We start from the raw sequence: 18,595 nt of genomic DNA, 5'->3' as shown, positions 1-18,595 counted from the left end.
CAGAATCCCAGAGAGAAAGAAGGTCCTAAAAAGCTTCTAGAGATATGTAAAACCCGGTTACAAATAATGTATCACACAATGGCAACAGATTAAAAAACAATACTATAATGAGAACACAATTACAAAATACCTTTAGAACTGTAACATTTAGTTTAAACCTAAATTTTTTTTTTTTTGGCTAATAGTGTATTCAGAAGTAATTTGTATAACAATAACACAAAGAAGAGGGTAGAGAACAGAGCTATTTAGAAGCAAGATTTTATATACTATTGAAATTAACTTGGTATTAATTCTAAGCAAGATTTTATATACTATTGAAATTAACTTGGTATTAATTCTAACTACATTGTTATAAATTGAGTTATTTCTATTAGTATGCATTTTAGTTGTTTTCAACCTAAAATTTTATACTGTATCAAAGAGGAAGGGTTTTAAGACTGGCTGGGTCTCTAAACATGTTCCCATGTGCCCTTTCCCAGGAAAATGTGCTCTAGTACAACTAGAGAGGATAACAAGGCAGAAGGAAACACAGAATCTAGGACTCAGGGAATCTCACAGAAGAGGGCAGTTAAGTGAGATCTCAGAAGACTTTCAAGAGATAGCTTAGAAAAGCAAGCATGTAGCACATCTAGGAAAGCCACTCTACATTGAACTAGGATGACAAAAGGCCAAGGAAAATTGCCCCAAGAGAAATATAAAACAGATGTATTTGAGCTGATGAATATTTTTGATGTGCATGTGACAAATGTTACAACACTTGGGTTAAGAATAACTGTTAGAGAACAGGCAAATGAATATAGTCAGACAATTAATTCTATGCTAAAAATTACAGGATGTGAAAGCAGAGAGACCAGCCAACGGCTACTTACTGCATTTGGCTGGGTAAACTAACATAGGCCAGGAAAAGGATTATCTGGGAGAAGTGAAGAAGTGCTCAGATGCCAGAACTGTTTAAAGGAATGAAGGATACGTAATGCAGATGCACAGCTGAAACACTGTATGACTTAGCAGTAAATAATACTGGCATAAGCAGAATCATGTAAATATTACTGATTTAATAAAAATGTGCTACAATTGGACAAAACAGTGGGAAAAAAATAATGTCATGGTATACCCAGAAAGCTGTGCTTTTACCTGCTATACCAGAAAGTCAATAGACAGTGTGGAAAATTAACTTAGCTATTCTAATTTTGTTGTTTGATTTATTTTAAGACTAAATAAAGATCTTTATACCAATCACATTCTTAAAATTTAACTTGCATGTCAGATCCTTTAAAAGCTGGACACACTAAGCTAAAGACTTTTCTGCATAAATCTGAAACTTGGAAAGATAGAAGAGATTTACAAAGTCCACAAAGAGAGTTCCATGCTAATAGCACTGGGTCCTCATTTTATTTTTAAGGAATCAAGATGGACATATTTTACTTCAAACTATGAATTTCTTAACTTTGTGACTATTTACTTACATGGTTCATGTGGTTGCTCTTTCTCTTTTCTTGAACTAAGAATAAAAAAAAATCAGTTCTGATACAAATATAAAATAAAATAGTTGCTAACATCTGATTGATTATCCTTATGCAAAATGAGACAGAATTCCATTTAAAAATAATTTCCAACTATTTATAACTTAAATTATAGGGCATAATAAATCTCATAAAGTAAAATCTAAAAACTTGGCTTTACTTTTTGTCCTAACGGATATTCTATTCACATTCATAACCAGGCATGGTGGCATGCGCCTGTAGTCCCAGCTACTTGGGAGGCTGAGGGAGGAGAATTGCTTGAACCAGGAGGCGGAGGTTGCAGTGAGCCAAGATCACACCATTGCACTCCAGCTGTGGGCGACAGAGCAAGACTCCATTTTGGGGTAAAAAAAATATCTATCTATCTATCTATCTATCTATCTATTCTATTACAGTCAAATGAAAGAATCCTCATGTACAAAAAAAGGGGCATAACAAATTAAGCCAGATGAGAAATTTAGCTAAGAAATAAGTTTAACTGTTGCATATATGAGCCATGATTCATTGGTATTTTCTCACTCTGCGTTTACACATGGCTTACTTTAATTACTAGAATCTAAGAGCTAGCAGCTCTAAGAACTAGTTCCTGGCCAGGTACAAATCTGTAGATGCACCAGAATCCCTGTAAGCATCTCAAACCACTTATTGGTCATCTACTAATATGTCACTAACAAAAAAATGTGTCTTTGCACAACTGGAAAGTAACCTACCTTACATTTAAATTTTAAAATGAGTATGCAAACTTAATTGGACATAGTATCTGCAGCAAACAAAATCATTTTTTTTTTCTAACAAAGGCCAGAATAATAAAAGCTCCAAGAGGGACTTGGGCCATGCTTTGTTTCCTACACTGCCTCCTCCTTTGATGCTGGAAGGCCTTGAAGGCAAACATTCCTACCACTGAAGACTTGAGGGACATGAAATAGCCTTCACTGCTTCCACACACTCTATGAGAAGCCCATGGCTCTAGAAGGAACTGATAAATACAATTCTGATATGGTTTAGGTATTTCCTCCCCTCCAGATGTCATATGAGAATGTGACCCTCAATGTTGGAGACAGGGCCTCCTGGGAGGTGTTTGGGTAATGGCGGTGGATTCCTTATGAATGGCTCGGTGCCATCCTCACAATAATGAGCAAATTCTCATTCTGGTAATTTACATAAGAGCTAGTTAAGAGTGTGGCACATTCCCCCTTCCCCTCTCTCTTGCTCCCTCTCTCATGTGAAACCACCTGCTCTCCCTTTGTCTTCCATTATGATTATAAGCTTGCTGAGGCCCTCAGCAGAAGCAGGTGTTGAAGCTATGCTCGTAAAGCCTGCAGAACTAGGAGCCAATTAAACTTTTCTAAAAAATAAATTACCCAGACTCAGGTGTTTCTTTACAGCAATGCAAAAATGAACAAACACAAGTCCTGACCAGAGATGACTGACTTAAGGCAGGCAAAATCCACACAGACCGTAAAAGCACAATTAGAAACCCAAATTTTATTGTGCTGCATTACTTCAAATATTATTATAGAACCCTCATTTATATTCTTGCTGTTGAAATCAACTAAAAAACTTGGTTGTATATGGCTTTTTAATCAAATAAACTAGGATTTAACATAACATTTAAAATATAAGCAGGAGTACTGGATGTTTAAATTTATATTACATTAACAGGAAAAGTTTAATAGCTTAAAAGTTTTGAGTAGCATAAACTTGGATGTGATAAACTCATATGGTTAAAGCACTGTATAAGAGGAGGCTGAAATCACAAATTTAATCCCCATTGATGAACAAATGATTTTTTTATTTGTTTAAATAAAAACCAAGCTGAAGCCTAAATTCTATCATTCATCATTAAAATGAACTCTTTGGAGCAAGGGAAAAAGGGTGAAAGACAAAAAATTATGAATAAAAAATTATGAATAAAGATAAATCTATGACTACTCTTAAATCACATGAAAAATGGTGTTGCTAAAAGGTAGCAAAATGTATAAACAGAAAGTTTACATGTTTTCACTCACACAGTAACAACTAAAGAGAAGTATTTCACACATTAAAATAGGACAAGTGAATATATGAAAAGTTGAAAAATTTAAACCAATGTAAGTTTCTCTAAATACTTTCTGTAATACACTCATTATGACAGAGTTTTCAGTCGTCTTCTTGGTGGAAAAAACAATGTCGTCTCACCATCTGTTTGAGATTTTTGCAAGAAGATTGTGCTTTCCCTTGGATCATCAGAAGGGTTTGGCTCCAAAGCTCTATCTACAGAGAAAAAAAAAGTGATAATTCATGCGAATAGAAAAAATGATTTTTAAAGTAGCTACACATTCATTTTAATCACTTTAAATAGTCCTGAAAAAAGTTTCTAGTAATAAATATGAAGGAAATAAAGGCAAAAATATAATAATTCTACTTGGGAATGCAAAATTATAGCCTCTCTGTATACATATAGAATAAAACTGGGCTACGTCAAGGACTTTCAAAGAGACTAAAACTAAATAATCCAATGCAAAAGAGGAGTAATTTACACGCCCTGCTCCTTCTGCTGCAAAACTCTGCTCCTTAGTTCAGCTAAAACCAGGTTCTTGTCACACAACCAAGAAAGATTAGGCTCAAGGACACATTGAAGGGTGAGTAGAACAGAATTTATTTGGCAAAAAGGAAAAAAAAATCTCAGAAAAGCGAGAGGGAATCCTTCCAGCAGGCTCCCAACTCACAGACTGAATACCAGGCCACCACACACAAGCTGAAGAGGCCAGGCTCCTCCCCACTGCACAAGATGCAAACTTCCTGTGACCCCACCCCATTCTCCCAGTGCACAGGCAGGTCACAGATTCTCCGGACACCCTCCCCCTCATCTGCCTCCTGCATCCAGTTCTACTTATCAAATAAAAATATAATCACTTGCCTCTCTACTGATATTCGCAGCACATTTTAGGAATAGGCTCAAGCAGCAACGGATGCTGTGGAAAAATTACTGTCAGACACTAGCTCAATATATCAAACATGCTAAAATAAAGAGCTGTTTTTTGGCCATTATCCCTCAGAAAATAACATGGCTAATTCATTTACTTATCTGTGATTTATTCAGGGGCAATTCATCATGGCAGATTTAAGTGGACTGCATAAAAAGTTCAGTGCTCTAATCTATAAGGACACTTTCATGTCAGAAAATGATTTTTAACTTTTGCCCTCCATTTCCAAAGCTAAAATCTCACTTCTTTCCAACACATGATTCATTTGGGACTTCATCAAGAGTACTTTTGAAACAGAGCTTACTTAGACCTTCTTCTAAAAAATGTTGGCCCTATGTATGTCAAGGTAGGTCTATTTACAGTCCACCTTGCACCAAAGTGAGATAATCCATTTAAGCAAGACTAAAAATAATATTCTTGAATTTTTATTACACAAACTTTGTCATCATATAATAAAAGTTGTAATAAGGGAAAACAATAAAAACCTATGACACTCCTCAGCACTGTCCATCTCAACCCACTTATCTTAAGCAATCTTGTAAGAAACTAGGTGAAGTTCCACTCAGAGTAATAATTAAGGCAATATTTTCCAAATCACATATTAGTAACCATTCCACTTTTTAAAAAGGGGTGTAGTGGGCAAATCACAATCCACTCTTTCCCTTGCTTTTACAAAATCAAATTGCACAGTGGTACAGTAAAAACTAATCAGCCTGTTAGTGAATACTGTCCAACTCAGCATTTCACAAATTTATCTACCCAGGATCCTTTTCTTCCCTCCAACTAAAGTAGTTAGAATCTAGTATAAAAATAATTTGGAAGTTTCTGATTTAGCAGAAATCCGAATCATCCATTTTAATAATACTGCCATCTCACTAGAATATTACATAGCTAAAAAATCTGCTTTTTCTCCATGATTTGAAGTTCATTGGGAGAAAACTATTCTTATGTAAAAAACTTACACAAAAGTCATTTTCAAGTTTTTTCCCACATATTTGACAGTTTGATGACATAATGTTAGCTATGTGGAAAAATAAAATTGTCTGTGCACAACATGACAGGAAGAGACTTGTATAGCCGTCCCTAACCTAAAGCTTCTGAAAAAGTCCATGACTACTTTGTATCAAAAAAGCAAATATATTATCATTTGAGTGTGAAACATAACAAGTAATGTTTGCAGAATTCATATAATGTTTCAGTACCTGTGTCATAATGTTTAATTTGGAATTTTCCATGGAAGCCCAGGAAAATTACATACAAGATTCAAAAAGTAGCAGGCTTACGCCCATACACATATACCCCACACATAAAACCAAGATGTGCTATTGTGTATTTTAATACAAAAATCAAGAAGAAATGAAAACATACAGGAAATAAAACAAGATCAGCCCAAGTAACAAGCTGTCACTCTCCCATTCCCGGGGTTTTAGGCATCTGACCAAGGGGTTGGCCAGTCAATCGCAGTTCATCTGGGACTTCCCAAGAACTAGAGGAGAAAGGATGAACTGGCTCACAGGACTGGTAGCTGACCAGGAGTTGCCAGTGGCTCCCATTGCCATCAAGAGAAGGGTATTTTCAGGAGAGATCAACAGAGAAGAGCATAACTGAGATAGGTTCTGGAGATATCATTCGATTCCTTGGTCAAGCAGTGCCTCACTGACTCCTGTTAACTCCCTGGCTATGCAAGTTAATTTTTCAATAAACATTTTTAACTATTTTGAGGTAGATTTTATTCAACTGGCAACTGTAAGAGACTTGGTTAGTCAGCACTACTGATAGTACTGATGATTACACTAAAGGCAGGAATAGGTAAAAGTCTCTTGCTTACTTCTTTAAGAAATGTCTTATCAAGAACAGAAATTTGCCAGAGCCAAAATAATGCCTTGTTTAAAACTCACAACCATTACTTTTCGTTTTCCTTATGCATGGTAAAAAAAAAAATAGCTCTAAGCAGTACACCTTTTATGTTTTATTTTCTTACAAATGACTTTGACCCCTTTGGAAAATATTGGCTCATCAAGTGTTATTCCTATACTTTACTTAGCCAATGCCCTATTGTTGGTGATTTAGGCATTTACAAAGTTTTGTTCTTATGAGGAAAACCTTCACGTATAGTATCTTGTACTTTTTTTTAGAGATCCTTAGGAAAGATTTTCAAAAGTGGAATGACTAGAACAAAGGTGAGATTGTTTTCATGAATCAATATATAGCGCTAAGTTGCTTTCTAAAGAAGATATGGGCATATTAGGGCACAGTGCTTCAAATCACACCAGTTTTAGCTTCTAGTTCAGCTTTGGATACTTAAAAAAATTCCTACTGATGTGAAGAGGAACACTATTGAGGCTCTAACTTATATTTGTTTATTAGATTATACACTTTGACCATTTTTCCATAGTTAACAATGTTATTTCCACTTTGATGAGTTTCATATCACTTGTACATACTGTATGTACTGAATTCACTAGGAATTTACTAGTGTTTATTTGCATGGGGTTTTCAGAAAACATTCATTTTATGTCTATAGCCTACCACAATTTTCTATATAACTTGTAATTTCTGCTGATGACAAATACCACATATTGCTATTTTATAGAATGGACACTTAAGCCATTAGACAGAAACTTAAACACAAACACTGTTATTTCTGCATTCTCCATTAACTCTTTTCCCAAGAGCCTAAGGAGACTCTGAGAAATCACACTACTCTTTTTTCATTGTCACAAAAGACTGCCAACTATTAAATAAAATATTAGGCCCCATAAACAGGCACATGCAGAAATTTAGAGACATCCAGAGGATAAAAACACAATAACTACACAACTTATATGTGAATGCCTTCAAAAATTATTTTTGTAACCTCCTAAAATGTTTGAAACTAGGAAAATAATTTTGATCTCATGATTAGGGGTTATAACTATCACTGTATTTTAAGACCCAGTGTTTTTGTATTATCAATTTAAGTTACATCGTAATCTGGCAGCATAATAGAATGATGGGGAAACGTATGACTTAAAAAACAGTTATGCTCAGGGCTAAATGTAAACATCCCTCAGAGGAAGGAATCTGTAGACCCGCTGACACTGAATACCGGTTTTTCTCTAAGATTCTATTAGTCGTAAGATCTATCTCAATTGTAAAGATGTTAAAAACGTAACAAAACAATGTATGCAATTTAGAATAAGTAAGATGCATTATTAAAGGCCAAAAGTGTTAAAATTATGCAACTGTAAACTGGCAAGAAATAATTTTTCCTGTCAAAATATTAAAAGGGAGAGGGCAGTAATGAAGGAATTAACTGACAGAAGGAGCATATTCAGAGAAAGAGATTAATTTCAACATATTACTTTCATATATCCCAATTAAATAAAATACATCAACACTTTCTGAGCCAACTGCTGGGCATCAGTTTATGTAAAGGCTTACTGCATTTACCGACCTGCTCTATCATCCCTATACTGTACCTGGTATTAGTTTTATGGCCCATAAAAACATTCCAAGTCTCTCAATTACGATGCAGTTTGAAGGCCAGACTTTTCACACATCAGATGCTACCTACCTGATAGCCTTGAGCTGGCCTGCCTGTATCACCTGAGGGCACACGTGGAGCTCCTTTGTGCCCATCTCAGGCTCACTCATGACTTGGTTCTGCTTTCCCAGGTCGGACAACCCCACCTTGGCCTTCCTAGCCACTGCTGTTCCTCTATGTCAGTTCCCAGTCTTGCCATAACTTTTTAACTCCTCGATCTGTTTTAGTGACTGTGACTGAGCTGTGACATTTCATATTAGGTAGTATACTTTCCCCCTTTATATGTTTCTTTTTTTTTTTTTTTTTTTTTTTTGACAGAGTCTCGCACTGTCACTCACGCTGGAGTGCAGTGGCACGATCTCGGCTCACTGCAAGCTCCACCTCCCAGGTTCACGCCATTCTTCTGCCTCAGCCTTGTGAGTAGCTCGGACTACAGGCACCCTCCACCACGCCTGGCTAATTTTTTATATTTTTAGTAGAGACGGGGTTTCACCTTGTTAGCTAGGATGGTCTCGATGTCCTGACCTTGTGATCCACCCACCTCGGCCTCCTAAAGTGCTGGGATTACAGGTGTGAGCCACCGCGCCTGGCCTATATATGTCTTAAGAGCACTTAACTCTGCTTCTTAGGCTTTTAAGAACATTTATGAGCCAGGTGTGGTGACTCATGCCTCTAATTCCAACACTTTGTGAGGTTAATGTGGGATAATTGCTTGACACCAGGAGTTTGAGACCAGCCAGGACAACACAGTGAGACCCTCATCTCTATAAAACGTATTTTGAAAATTAGCCAGGCATAGTGGTACACGCTTATAGTCATAGCTACTTCAGATGCTCTGAGGTAGGAGAATTGCTTGAGCCCAGGAGTTCAAGGCTGCATTGAGCTACAGTCATGCCACTGCACTCCAGCCTGAGTGAGAGCAATAATCTGTCTTTAAAAGAAAAAGAACACTTCTGGGTTATAAGTACCTCCTTTTCATTTCTCACCATTGACTGTTACAGTTTTAACTCTAAAGCCTAATTACTTTAATAAACTTTAAGAAAGTAAAATAAAAAGGTATTCAAATAAATTCATGAGTCATTCTACAAATTCTAGTCTTATGTAGAATTTACACTCTCAGTTTACCAAGTCTTATATATCCAAACCTTGAAAAACCTAATTTGTACTTCTCAGAGGCCTTGTCCTCACATGTAAAACAAGTATAATTCTTATATCAACAAATTCAAAACATTATGAGGATCAAATGAAATGCAAGAGCAATCTATATACTAAAAAATGAACAATAAATTACAAAGAAAAGCTTTCACAAGTTAACTCAAAAGCAAAAAATGAATGGTTAGCATTCACTGGAAAACCAATGCCAAAATAACACCTTGAGCAAATATGCACTTTGTCTACCCACTGAAGTTAAGGGAAAAACTGTCACACATCATCATCAAGAATCCCTTCCAATGTTGGTTTTTTTTTTTTACAGTAAGCAAATACATGTTTCCCCTGCCTTCTTTTATGTATATTACTGTACATTCTCCTCCTTGCTTTTTTTTTTTTTTTTTGAGATGGAGTCTTGCTCTGTTGCCCAGGCTGGAGTGCAGTGCGCAATCGCAGCTCACTGCAAGCTCCACCTATCGGGTTCACACCATTCTCCTGCCTCAGCCTCCCAAGTAGCTGGGACTACAGGTGCCTGCCACCAGGTCTGGCTAATTTTTTGTATTTTTAGTAGAGACAGGGTTTCACTGTGTTAGCCAGGATGGTCTTGATCTCCTAACCTTGTGATCCACCCACCTTGGCCTCCCAAAGTGCAGGATTACAGGCGTGAGCCACTGCACCCAGCCCCTCATTGCTTTTTTTTACATAATATAATCTGGAAATCACTCCACAGCAGTAAAGAGAGATTTCATTCTTTTTTATAGCTCCATAGTTCTCCTTTGCATTGTTGTATCAGTTTATTTTACCAGTCCCTTTCTAGACATTTGAGTTATTTCCAATATTTTGCTATTGAAAATAATAGAACAAAAATTTTGTGTTTATGTTATTTTATATTCATGGATACACCTTCTGGAAAAATTATTCACAGTAGAATTTCTGGATTAAATGCATTTACAGGGGATCTGTTCCAAGATGGTCAAATAGGAATAGCTCCGGGCTGCAGCTCCCAGCGTGATCGACGCAGAAGATGGGTGATTTCTGCATTTCCAACTGAGGTACCTGGTTCATCTCATTGGCACTGGTTAGACAGTGGGTGCAGCTCATGGAGGGCGAGCCAAAGCAGGGCAGGGCATCACCTCACCCAGGAAGCTCAAGGGGCCAGGGGATTTCCCTTTCCTAGCCAAGGGAAGCCATGACAGACTGTACCTGGAAAAATGGGACACTCCTGCCCAAATACTGTGCTTTTCCCAAGGTCTTAGCAACCGGCAGACAAGGAGATTCTCTCCCATGCCTGGCTTGGTGGGTCCCACACCCACGGAGCCTTGCTCACTGCTAGCACAGCAGTCTGAGATCGAACTGTGAGGTAGCAGCGTGGCTGGGGGAGGGGCATCTGCCATTGCTAAGTCTTCAGTAGGTAAATAAAGTGGCTGGAAGCTTGAACTGGGCGGAGCCCACTGCAGCTCAGTAAGGCCTACTGCCTCTATAGACTCCACCTCTGTGGGCAGGGCATAGCCAAACAAAAGGCAGCAGACAGCTTCTGCAGGCTTAAACGTCCCTGTCTGACAGCTCTGAAGAGAGCAGTGGTTTTCCCAGCACGGTGTCTGTGCTCTGAGAACAGACAGACTGCCTCCTCAAGTGGGTCCCTGACCCCTGTGTAGCCTAACTTGGAGACCCCTCCCAGTAGGGGCTGACCGACACCTCATACAGCCAGGTGCCCCTCTGAGATGAAGCTTCCAGAGGAAGGATTAGGCAGCAATATTTGCTGCTCTGCAATATTTGTTGTTCTGCAGCCTCTGCTGGTGATACCCAGGCAAACAGGGTCTGGAGTGGACCTCCAGCAAACTCCAACAGACCTGCAGCTGAGGGAACTGACTCTTAGAAGGAAAACTAACACAGAGAAAGGAATACCACCAACATAAACAAAAAGGACATCTACACCAAAACCCTACCTGTAGGTCACCAGCATCAAACACCAAAGGAAGATAAAACCACAAAGATGGGGAGAAACCAGAACAGAAAAGCTGAAAATTCTAAAAACCAGAGTGCCTCTTATCTTCCAAAGGATTGCTGCTCCTTGCCAGCAATGGGACAAAGCTGGACGGAGAATGACTTTGACGAGTTGACGGAAGTAGGCTTCAGAAGGTCAGTAATAACGAACATCTCTGAGCTAAAGGAGCATGTTCAAACCCATTGCAAGTAAGCTAAAAACCTTGAAAAAAGGTTAGACAAATGGCTAACTAGAATAAACAGTGTAGAGAAGGCCTTAAATGACCTGATGGGGCCAAAAACTATGGCACGAGAACTTAGTGATGCATTCACAAGCTCCAATAGCCAATTCGATCAAGAGGATGGAAGGGTATCAGTGACTGAAGATCGAATTAATGAAATAAAGAGAGAAGACAAGGTTAGAGAAAAAAGAGTAAAAAGAAATGAACAAAGCCTTCAAGAAATATGGGACTATGCGAAAAGACCAAATCTACGTTTGATAGGTGTACCTGAAAGTGATGGGGAGAATGAAACCAAGTTGGAAAACACTCTTCAAGATATCATCCAGGAGAACTTCCCAAACCTAGCAAGGCAGGCTAACATTTAAATTCAGGAAATACAGAGAACACCACAAAGATACTCCTCGAGAAGAGCAACCCCAAGACACATAATTGTCAGATTCACCAAGGTTGAAATGAAGGAAAAAATGTTAATGGCAGCCAGAGAGAAAGGTCAGGTTACCCACAAAGGGAAGCCCATCAGACAAACAGTGGATCTCTCGGCAAAAACCCTACAAGCCAGAAGAGAGTGGGGGCCAATATTCAACATTCTTAAAGAAAAGAATTTTCCTTCGCTGTGCAGAAGCTCTTTAGTTTAATTAGATCCCATTTGTCAATTTTGGCTTTTGTTGCCAATGCTTTTGGTGTTTTAGACATGAAGTCCTTGCCCATGCCTATGTCCTGAATGGTAATGCCTAGGTTTTCTTCTAGGGTTTTTATGGTTTTAGGTCTAACATTTAAGTCTTTTATCCATCTTGAATTGATTTTTGTATAAGGTGTAAGGAAGGGATCCAGTTTCAGCTTTCTCCATATGGCTAGCCAGTTTTCCCAGCACCATTTATTAAATAGGGAATCCTTTCCCCATTTCTTGTTTTTCTCAGGTTTGTCAAAGATCAGATAGTTGTAGATATGTGGCATTATTTCTGACGGCTCTGTTCTGTTCCTTTGATCTATATCTCTGTTTTGGTACCAGTACCATGCTGTTTTGGTTACTGTAGCCTTGTAGTATAGTTTGAAGTCAGGTAGTGTGATGCCTCCAGCTTTGTTCTTTTGGCTTAGGATTGACTTGGCGATGCGGGCTCTTTTTTGGTTCCATATGAACTTTAAAGTAGTTTTTTCCAATTCTGTGAAGAAAGTCATTGGTAACTTGATGGGGATGGCATTGAATCTGTAAATTACCTTGGGAAGGATCCCATTTTCATGATATTGATTCTTCCTACCCATGAGCATGGAATGTTCTTCCATTTGTTTGTATCCTCTTTTATTTCCTTGAGCAGTGGTTTGTAGTTCTCCTTGAAGAGGTCCTTCACATCCCTTGTAAGTTGGATTCCTAGGTATTTTATTCTTTTTGAAGCAATTGTGAATGGGAGTTCACTCATGATTTGGCTCTCTGTTTGTCTGTTCAGAGTGAACAGGCAACCTACAAAATGGGAGAAAATTTTCGCAACCTACTCATCTGACAAAGGGCTAATATCCAGAATCTACAATGAACTCCAACAAATTTACAAGAAAAAAACAAACAACCCCATCAAAAAGTGGGCGAAGGACATGAACAGACACTTCTCAAAAGAAGACATTTATGCAGCCAAAAAACACACGAAAAAATGCTCACCATCACTGGCCATCAGAGAAATGCAAATCAAAACCACAATGAGATACCATCTCACACCAGTTAGAATGGCAATCATTAAAAAGTCAGGAAACAACAGGTGCTGGAGAGGATGTGGAGAAATAGGAACACTTTTACACTGTTGGTGGGACTGTAAACTAGTTCAACCCTTGTGGAAGTCAGTGTGGCGATTCCTCAGGGATCTAGAACTAGAAATTCCATTTGACCCAGCCATCCCATTACTGGGTATATACCCAAAGGACTATAAATCATGCTGCTATAAAGACACATGCACACGTATGTTTATTGCGGCATTATTCACAATAGCAAAGACTTGGAACCAACCCAAATGTCCAACAATGATAGACTGGATTAAGAAAATGTGGCACATATACACCATGGAATACTATGCAGCCATAAAAAATGATGACTTCATGTCCTTTGTAGGGACATGGATGAAATTGGAAATCATCATTCTCAGTAAACTATCGCAAGAACAAAAAACCAAACACCGCATATTCTCACTCATAGGTGGGAACTGAACAATGAGAACACATGGACACAGGAAGGGGAACATCACACTTCAGGGACTGTTGTGGGGTGGGGGGAGGGGGGAGGGATAGCATTGGGAGATATACCTAATGCTAGATGACGAGTTGGTGGGTGCAGCGCACCAGCATGGCACATGTATACGTATGTAACTTACCTGCACGTTGCGCACATGTACCACAGAGCCTAAAGTATAATAATAATAATAATAATAATAATAATAATAAAAACAAAAAAAAGAACCTAATTTGGGCCCAGGCTCCACTATTCACTCTCTGTGGAATTTTAGAGATGTCATTCATCTTCGAAGCATTATTTGAGATTGAATGCTTACCTCATTGGGAAGTCATTCACAGTCAGGCTGAGTCATGTGAATTCCCCTCTCCTGTTGCTCTAACATTTGCGCTCATTGTTTTGCATACAAGACAATGACTTACTCATAATGCTCAATTTAAATTTCTTCTTGATTGATCTACTAGATAAAATTTGCCTTGAGGTTCTTATTACAATACTCATTACAGCCACCATTAGAACATGGATTTTTAACTGTTCTCCCACTAATATAATTGCTGTTAGACTGACATGAATAATCTTTGCTCTCATTAACATAATAAAAAGCTGTTAGCTGCATTCTTTCAAAAAAAAAAAAAAGAAAAGAATTTTCAACTCAGAATTTCATATCCAGCCAAACTAAGCTTCATAAGTGAAGGAGAAATAAAATCCTTTACAGACAAGCAAATGCTGACAGAGATTATCACCACCCAGCCTGCCTTACAAGAGCTCCTGAAGAAAGCACTAAACATGGAAAGAATTAACTGGCACCAGCTACTGCAAAAACATGCCAAATTGTAAAGACCATCGATGCTATGAAGAAACTGCATCAACTAATGATGCAAAATAAACCAGCTAACATCATAATGACAGGAACAAATTCACACATAACAATATTAACCTTAAATGTAAATAGGCTAAATGCCCCAATTAAAAGACACAGACTGGCAAATTGGATAGAGTCAAGACCCATCAGTGTGCTGTATCCAGGAGACCCATCTCATGTGCAGAGACACACAAAAGGATCAAAATAAAGGGATGGAGGAAGATCTATCAAGCAAATGGAAAGCAAAAAAAAGCAGGAGTTGTGATCCTAGTCTCTCATAAAACAGACTTTAAACCAACAAAGATCAAAAGAGACAAAGAAGGCCATTACATAATGGTAAAGGGATCAATTCAACAAGAAGAGCTAACTATCCTATATATGCACCCAATACAGGAGCACCCAGATTCATAAAGCAAGTCCTTAGAGACCTACAAAGAGACTTAGACTCCCACACAATTATAATGGGAGACTTTAACAGCCCACTGTCAATATTAGACAGATCAACAAGACAGAAGGTTAACAAGGATATCCAGGAACTGAACTCAGCTCTGCACCAAGCAGACCTAACAGACATCTACAGAACTTTCCACCCCAAATCAACAGAATGTACATCCTGAGCACCACATGGAACTTATTTGAAAATTGACCCGATAATTGGAAGTAAAGCATTCCTCAGCAAATGTAAAAGAACAGAAATCACAACAAACTGTCTTTCACGCCACAGTGCAATCAAATTAGAACTCAGGATTGAGAAACTCACTCAAAACTGCACAACTACATGGAAACTGAAGAAACTGCTCCTGAATGACTAAACTGCTCCTGAATGAGTAAATAATGAAATGAAGGCAGAAACAAAGATGTTCTTTGAAACCAATGAGAACAAAGACACAATGTACCAGAATATCAGGGACACGTTTAAAGCAGTGTGTAGAGGGAAATTTATAGCACTAAATGTCCACAAGAGAAAGCAGGAAAGATCTAAAATTGACACCCTAACATCAAGAACTAGAGAAGCAAGAGCAAACAAATTCAAAAGCTAGCAGAAGGCAAGAAATAACTAAGATCAGAGGAGAACTGAAAGAGATAGAGACATGAAAAACCCTTCAAAAAATCAATGAATCCAGGAGGTGGTTTTTTGAAACGATCAACAAAATTGATAGACCACTAGCAAGACTAGTAAAGAAGAAAAGAGAGAAGAATAAAATAGATGCAATAAAAAATGATAAAGGGGATATGATCACTGATCCCATAGAAACACAAACTGCCATCACAGAATACTATAAACACCTCTATGCAAACAAACTAAAAAATCTAGAAGAAATGGATAAATTCCTCGACACATACCCCCTCCCAAGACCAAACCGGGAAGAAATTGAATCTCTGAATGGACCAATAACAGGCTCTGAAATTGAGGCAATAATTAATAGTCTACCAACAAAAAAAGTCCAGGACCATACAGATTCACAGCCAAATTCTACCAGAGGAACAAAGAGGAGGTGGTACCATTCCTTCTGAAACTATTCCAATCAATAGAAAAGGAGGCAGTCCTCCATAACTCATGAGGCCAGCATCATCCTGATACCAAAGCCTGGCAGAGACACAACAGAAAAAGAGAATTTAACACCAATATTCCTGATGAACATGGATGTGAAAATCCTCAATAAAATACTGGCAAACTGAATCCAGCAGCACATAAAAAAGCTTATCCACCACGATCAAGTTGGCTTCATCCCTGGGATGCAAGGCTGGTTCAACTTATGCAAATCAATAAACACAATCCATCACATAAACAGAACCAATGACAAAAACCGCATGATTATCCTAATAGATCCAGAAAAGGCCTTTGACAAAATTCAATAACCCTTCATGCTAAAAGCTCTCAATAAACGAGGTATTGATGGAACATATCTCAAAATAATAAGAGGTATTTATGACAAACCCACAGCCAATATCATACTGAATGGGCAAAAACTGGAAGCATTCCCTTTGAAAATCGGCACAAGGCAAGGATGCCCTCTCTCACCATTCCTATTCAACACAGTGTTGGAAGTTCTGGCCAGGACAATCAGGCAAGAGAAAGAAATAAAGGGTATTCAATTAGGAAAAGGGGAAGTCAAATTGTCCGTTTGCAGATGACATGATTATATATTTAGAAAATCTCATCATCTCAGCCCAAAATCTCCTTAAGCTGATAAGCAGCTTCAGCAAAGTCTCAGGATACAAAATCAATGTGCAAAAATCACAAGCATTCCTGTACACCAATAACAGACAAACAGAGAGGCAAATCATTAGTGAACTCCCATTCACAATTGCTACAAAGAGAATAAAATACCTAGGAATCCAACTTACAAGGGACGTGAAGGACCTCTTCAAGGAGAACTACAAACCACTGCTCAATGAAACAAAAGAGGACACAAACAAATGGAAGAATACTTGGGGAACCTACTCCCAATATTTTAAAGTAGGTCCTTTCTATTCTCCGTTAAGTGTCGGCTGGCTGAGAAATAAAGAGAGACAGTACAAAGAGAGGAATTTTATAGCTGGGCCGCCAGGGGTGACATCACATATCGGTAGGACCATGATGCCCACCTGAGTCTCAGACCAGCAAGTTTTTATTAAGGGTTTCAAAAGGGCAGGGAGTGTAAGAACAGGGAGTAGGTACAAAGATCACATGCTTCAACGGGCAAAAAGCAGAACCACTGATAAGGGTCCAACAAAGATCACATGCTTCAGAAGGGTCCAACAAAGATCACATGCTTCAGAAGGAACAGGACAAAGGGCAAAAGCAGAACCACTGATAAGGGTCTATGTTCAGTGGTGCACGTATTGTCTTGATAAACATCTTAAACAACACAAAACCGGGTTCAAGAGCAGAGAACTGGTCTGATCACAAATTTACCAGGGCGGAATTTTCCCAACCCTAGTAAGCCCGAGTGTTCTGCAGGAGACCAGGGCATATCTCAGTCCTTATCTCTACTGCACAAGACAGACATTCCCAGAGCGGCCATTTATAGACCTCCCCCTCAGAACGCATTCCTTTCCCAGGGTATTAATATTAATATTCTTTGCTAGGAAAAGAATTTAGCAATATGTTTCCTACTTGCACATCCGTTTATAGGCTCTCTGCAAGAAGAAAAATATGGCTCTTTTTGCCCGACCCCACAGGCAGTCAGACCTTATGGTTGTCTTCCCTTGTTCCATAAAAATCACTGTTATTCTGTTCTTTTTCAAGGTGCACTGATTTCTTTTTTTTTGAGATGGAGTCTTGCTCTGTTGCCCAGGCTAGAGTGCAGTGGTGCGATCTCGGCTCACTGCAAGCTCCGCCTCCCGGGTTCATGCCATTCTCCTGCCTCAGCCTCCTGAGTAGCTGGGACTACAGCAAACACACATGTTTTGCAATCAGTTTTTACAGTTAACACAATTATCACAGTGGTCCTGAGGTGACGTACATCCTCAACTTACAAAGATAACAGGATTAAGAGATTAAAGTAAAGACAAGCATAAGAAATTATAAAAGTATTATTTTGGAACTGATAAACTTCCATATTAAGATGAAATCTTCACAATTTATGTTGTTCTGCTGCGGCTCCAGCCTGTCCCTCCATTTGGGGTCCCTGACTTCCTGCAACAGAAGAACAATCCATGCTCATGTATAGGAAGAATCAATATAGTGAAAATGGCCATACTGCCCAAGGTAATTTATAGATTCAATGCCATCCCCATTAAGCTACCAATGACTTTCTTTACAGAATTGGAAAAAACTACTTTAAAGTTCATATGGAACCAAAAAAGAGCCCGCATTGCCAAGACAATCCTAAGCAGAAAGAATAAAGCTGGAGGCATCACGCTACCTGACTTTAAACTATACTACAAGGCTACAGTAACCAAAACAGCATGGTACTGGTACCAAAACAGAGATATAGACTAATGAAACAGAACAGAGGCCTCAGAAATAACACCACACATCTACAGTCATCTGATTTTTGACAAACCTGACAAAAACAAGAAATGGGGAAAGGATTCCCTACTTAATAAGTGGTGCTGGGAAAACTGGCTAGCCATACACAGAAAACTGAAACTGGATCCCTTCCTTACACCTTACACAAAAGTTAATTCAAGATGGATTAAAGACTTA

General features: G+C 38.5%; 1 protein-coding gene across 2 annotated transcripts in view; it reads right to left on the bottom strand.

The window, feature by feature from the left end:
* Positions 1–18,595, bottom strand: part of LOC112130189 (cyclin-Y-like protein 2) — a 75,332-nt gene that overhangs the window by 48,970 nt on the left and 7,767 nt on the right. For both annotated transcript variants that reach the window (XM_054538803.2, XM_054538804.2), the window contains exons 2-3: positions 3,702–3,776; positions 1,467–1,501 (exon numbers count right to left, since the gene is read on the bottom strand). In XM_054538803.2, the coding sequence (XP_054394778.1) occupies positions 1,467–1,501; positions 3,702–3,776 (110 nt within the window). The remainder of the gene's footprint in view (positions 1–1,466; positions 1,502–3,701; positions 3,777–18,595) is intronic.

Source organism: Pongo abelii, chromosome 20 (genome assembly GCF_028885655.2).
Source record: "Pongo abelii isolate AG06213 chromosome 20, NHGRI_mPonAbe1-v2.0_pri, whole genome shotgun sequence".
In the NCBI taxonomy this organism is placed as follows: Eukaryota; Metazoa; Chordata; class Mammalia; order Primates; family Hominidae; genus Pongo; species Pongo abelii.
The sequence above is the reverse complement of the archived record's forward strand: the minus strand, read 5'-3'. Positions and strand labels throughout refer to the sequence as shown.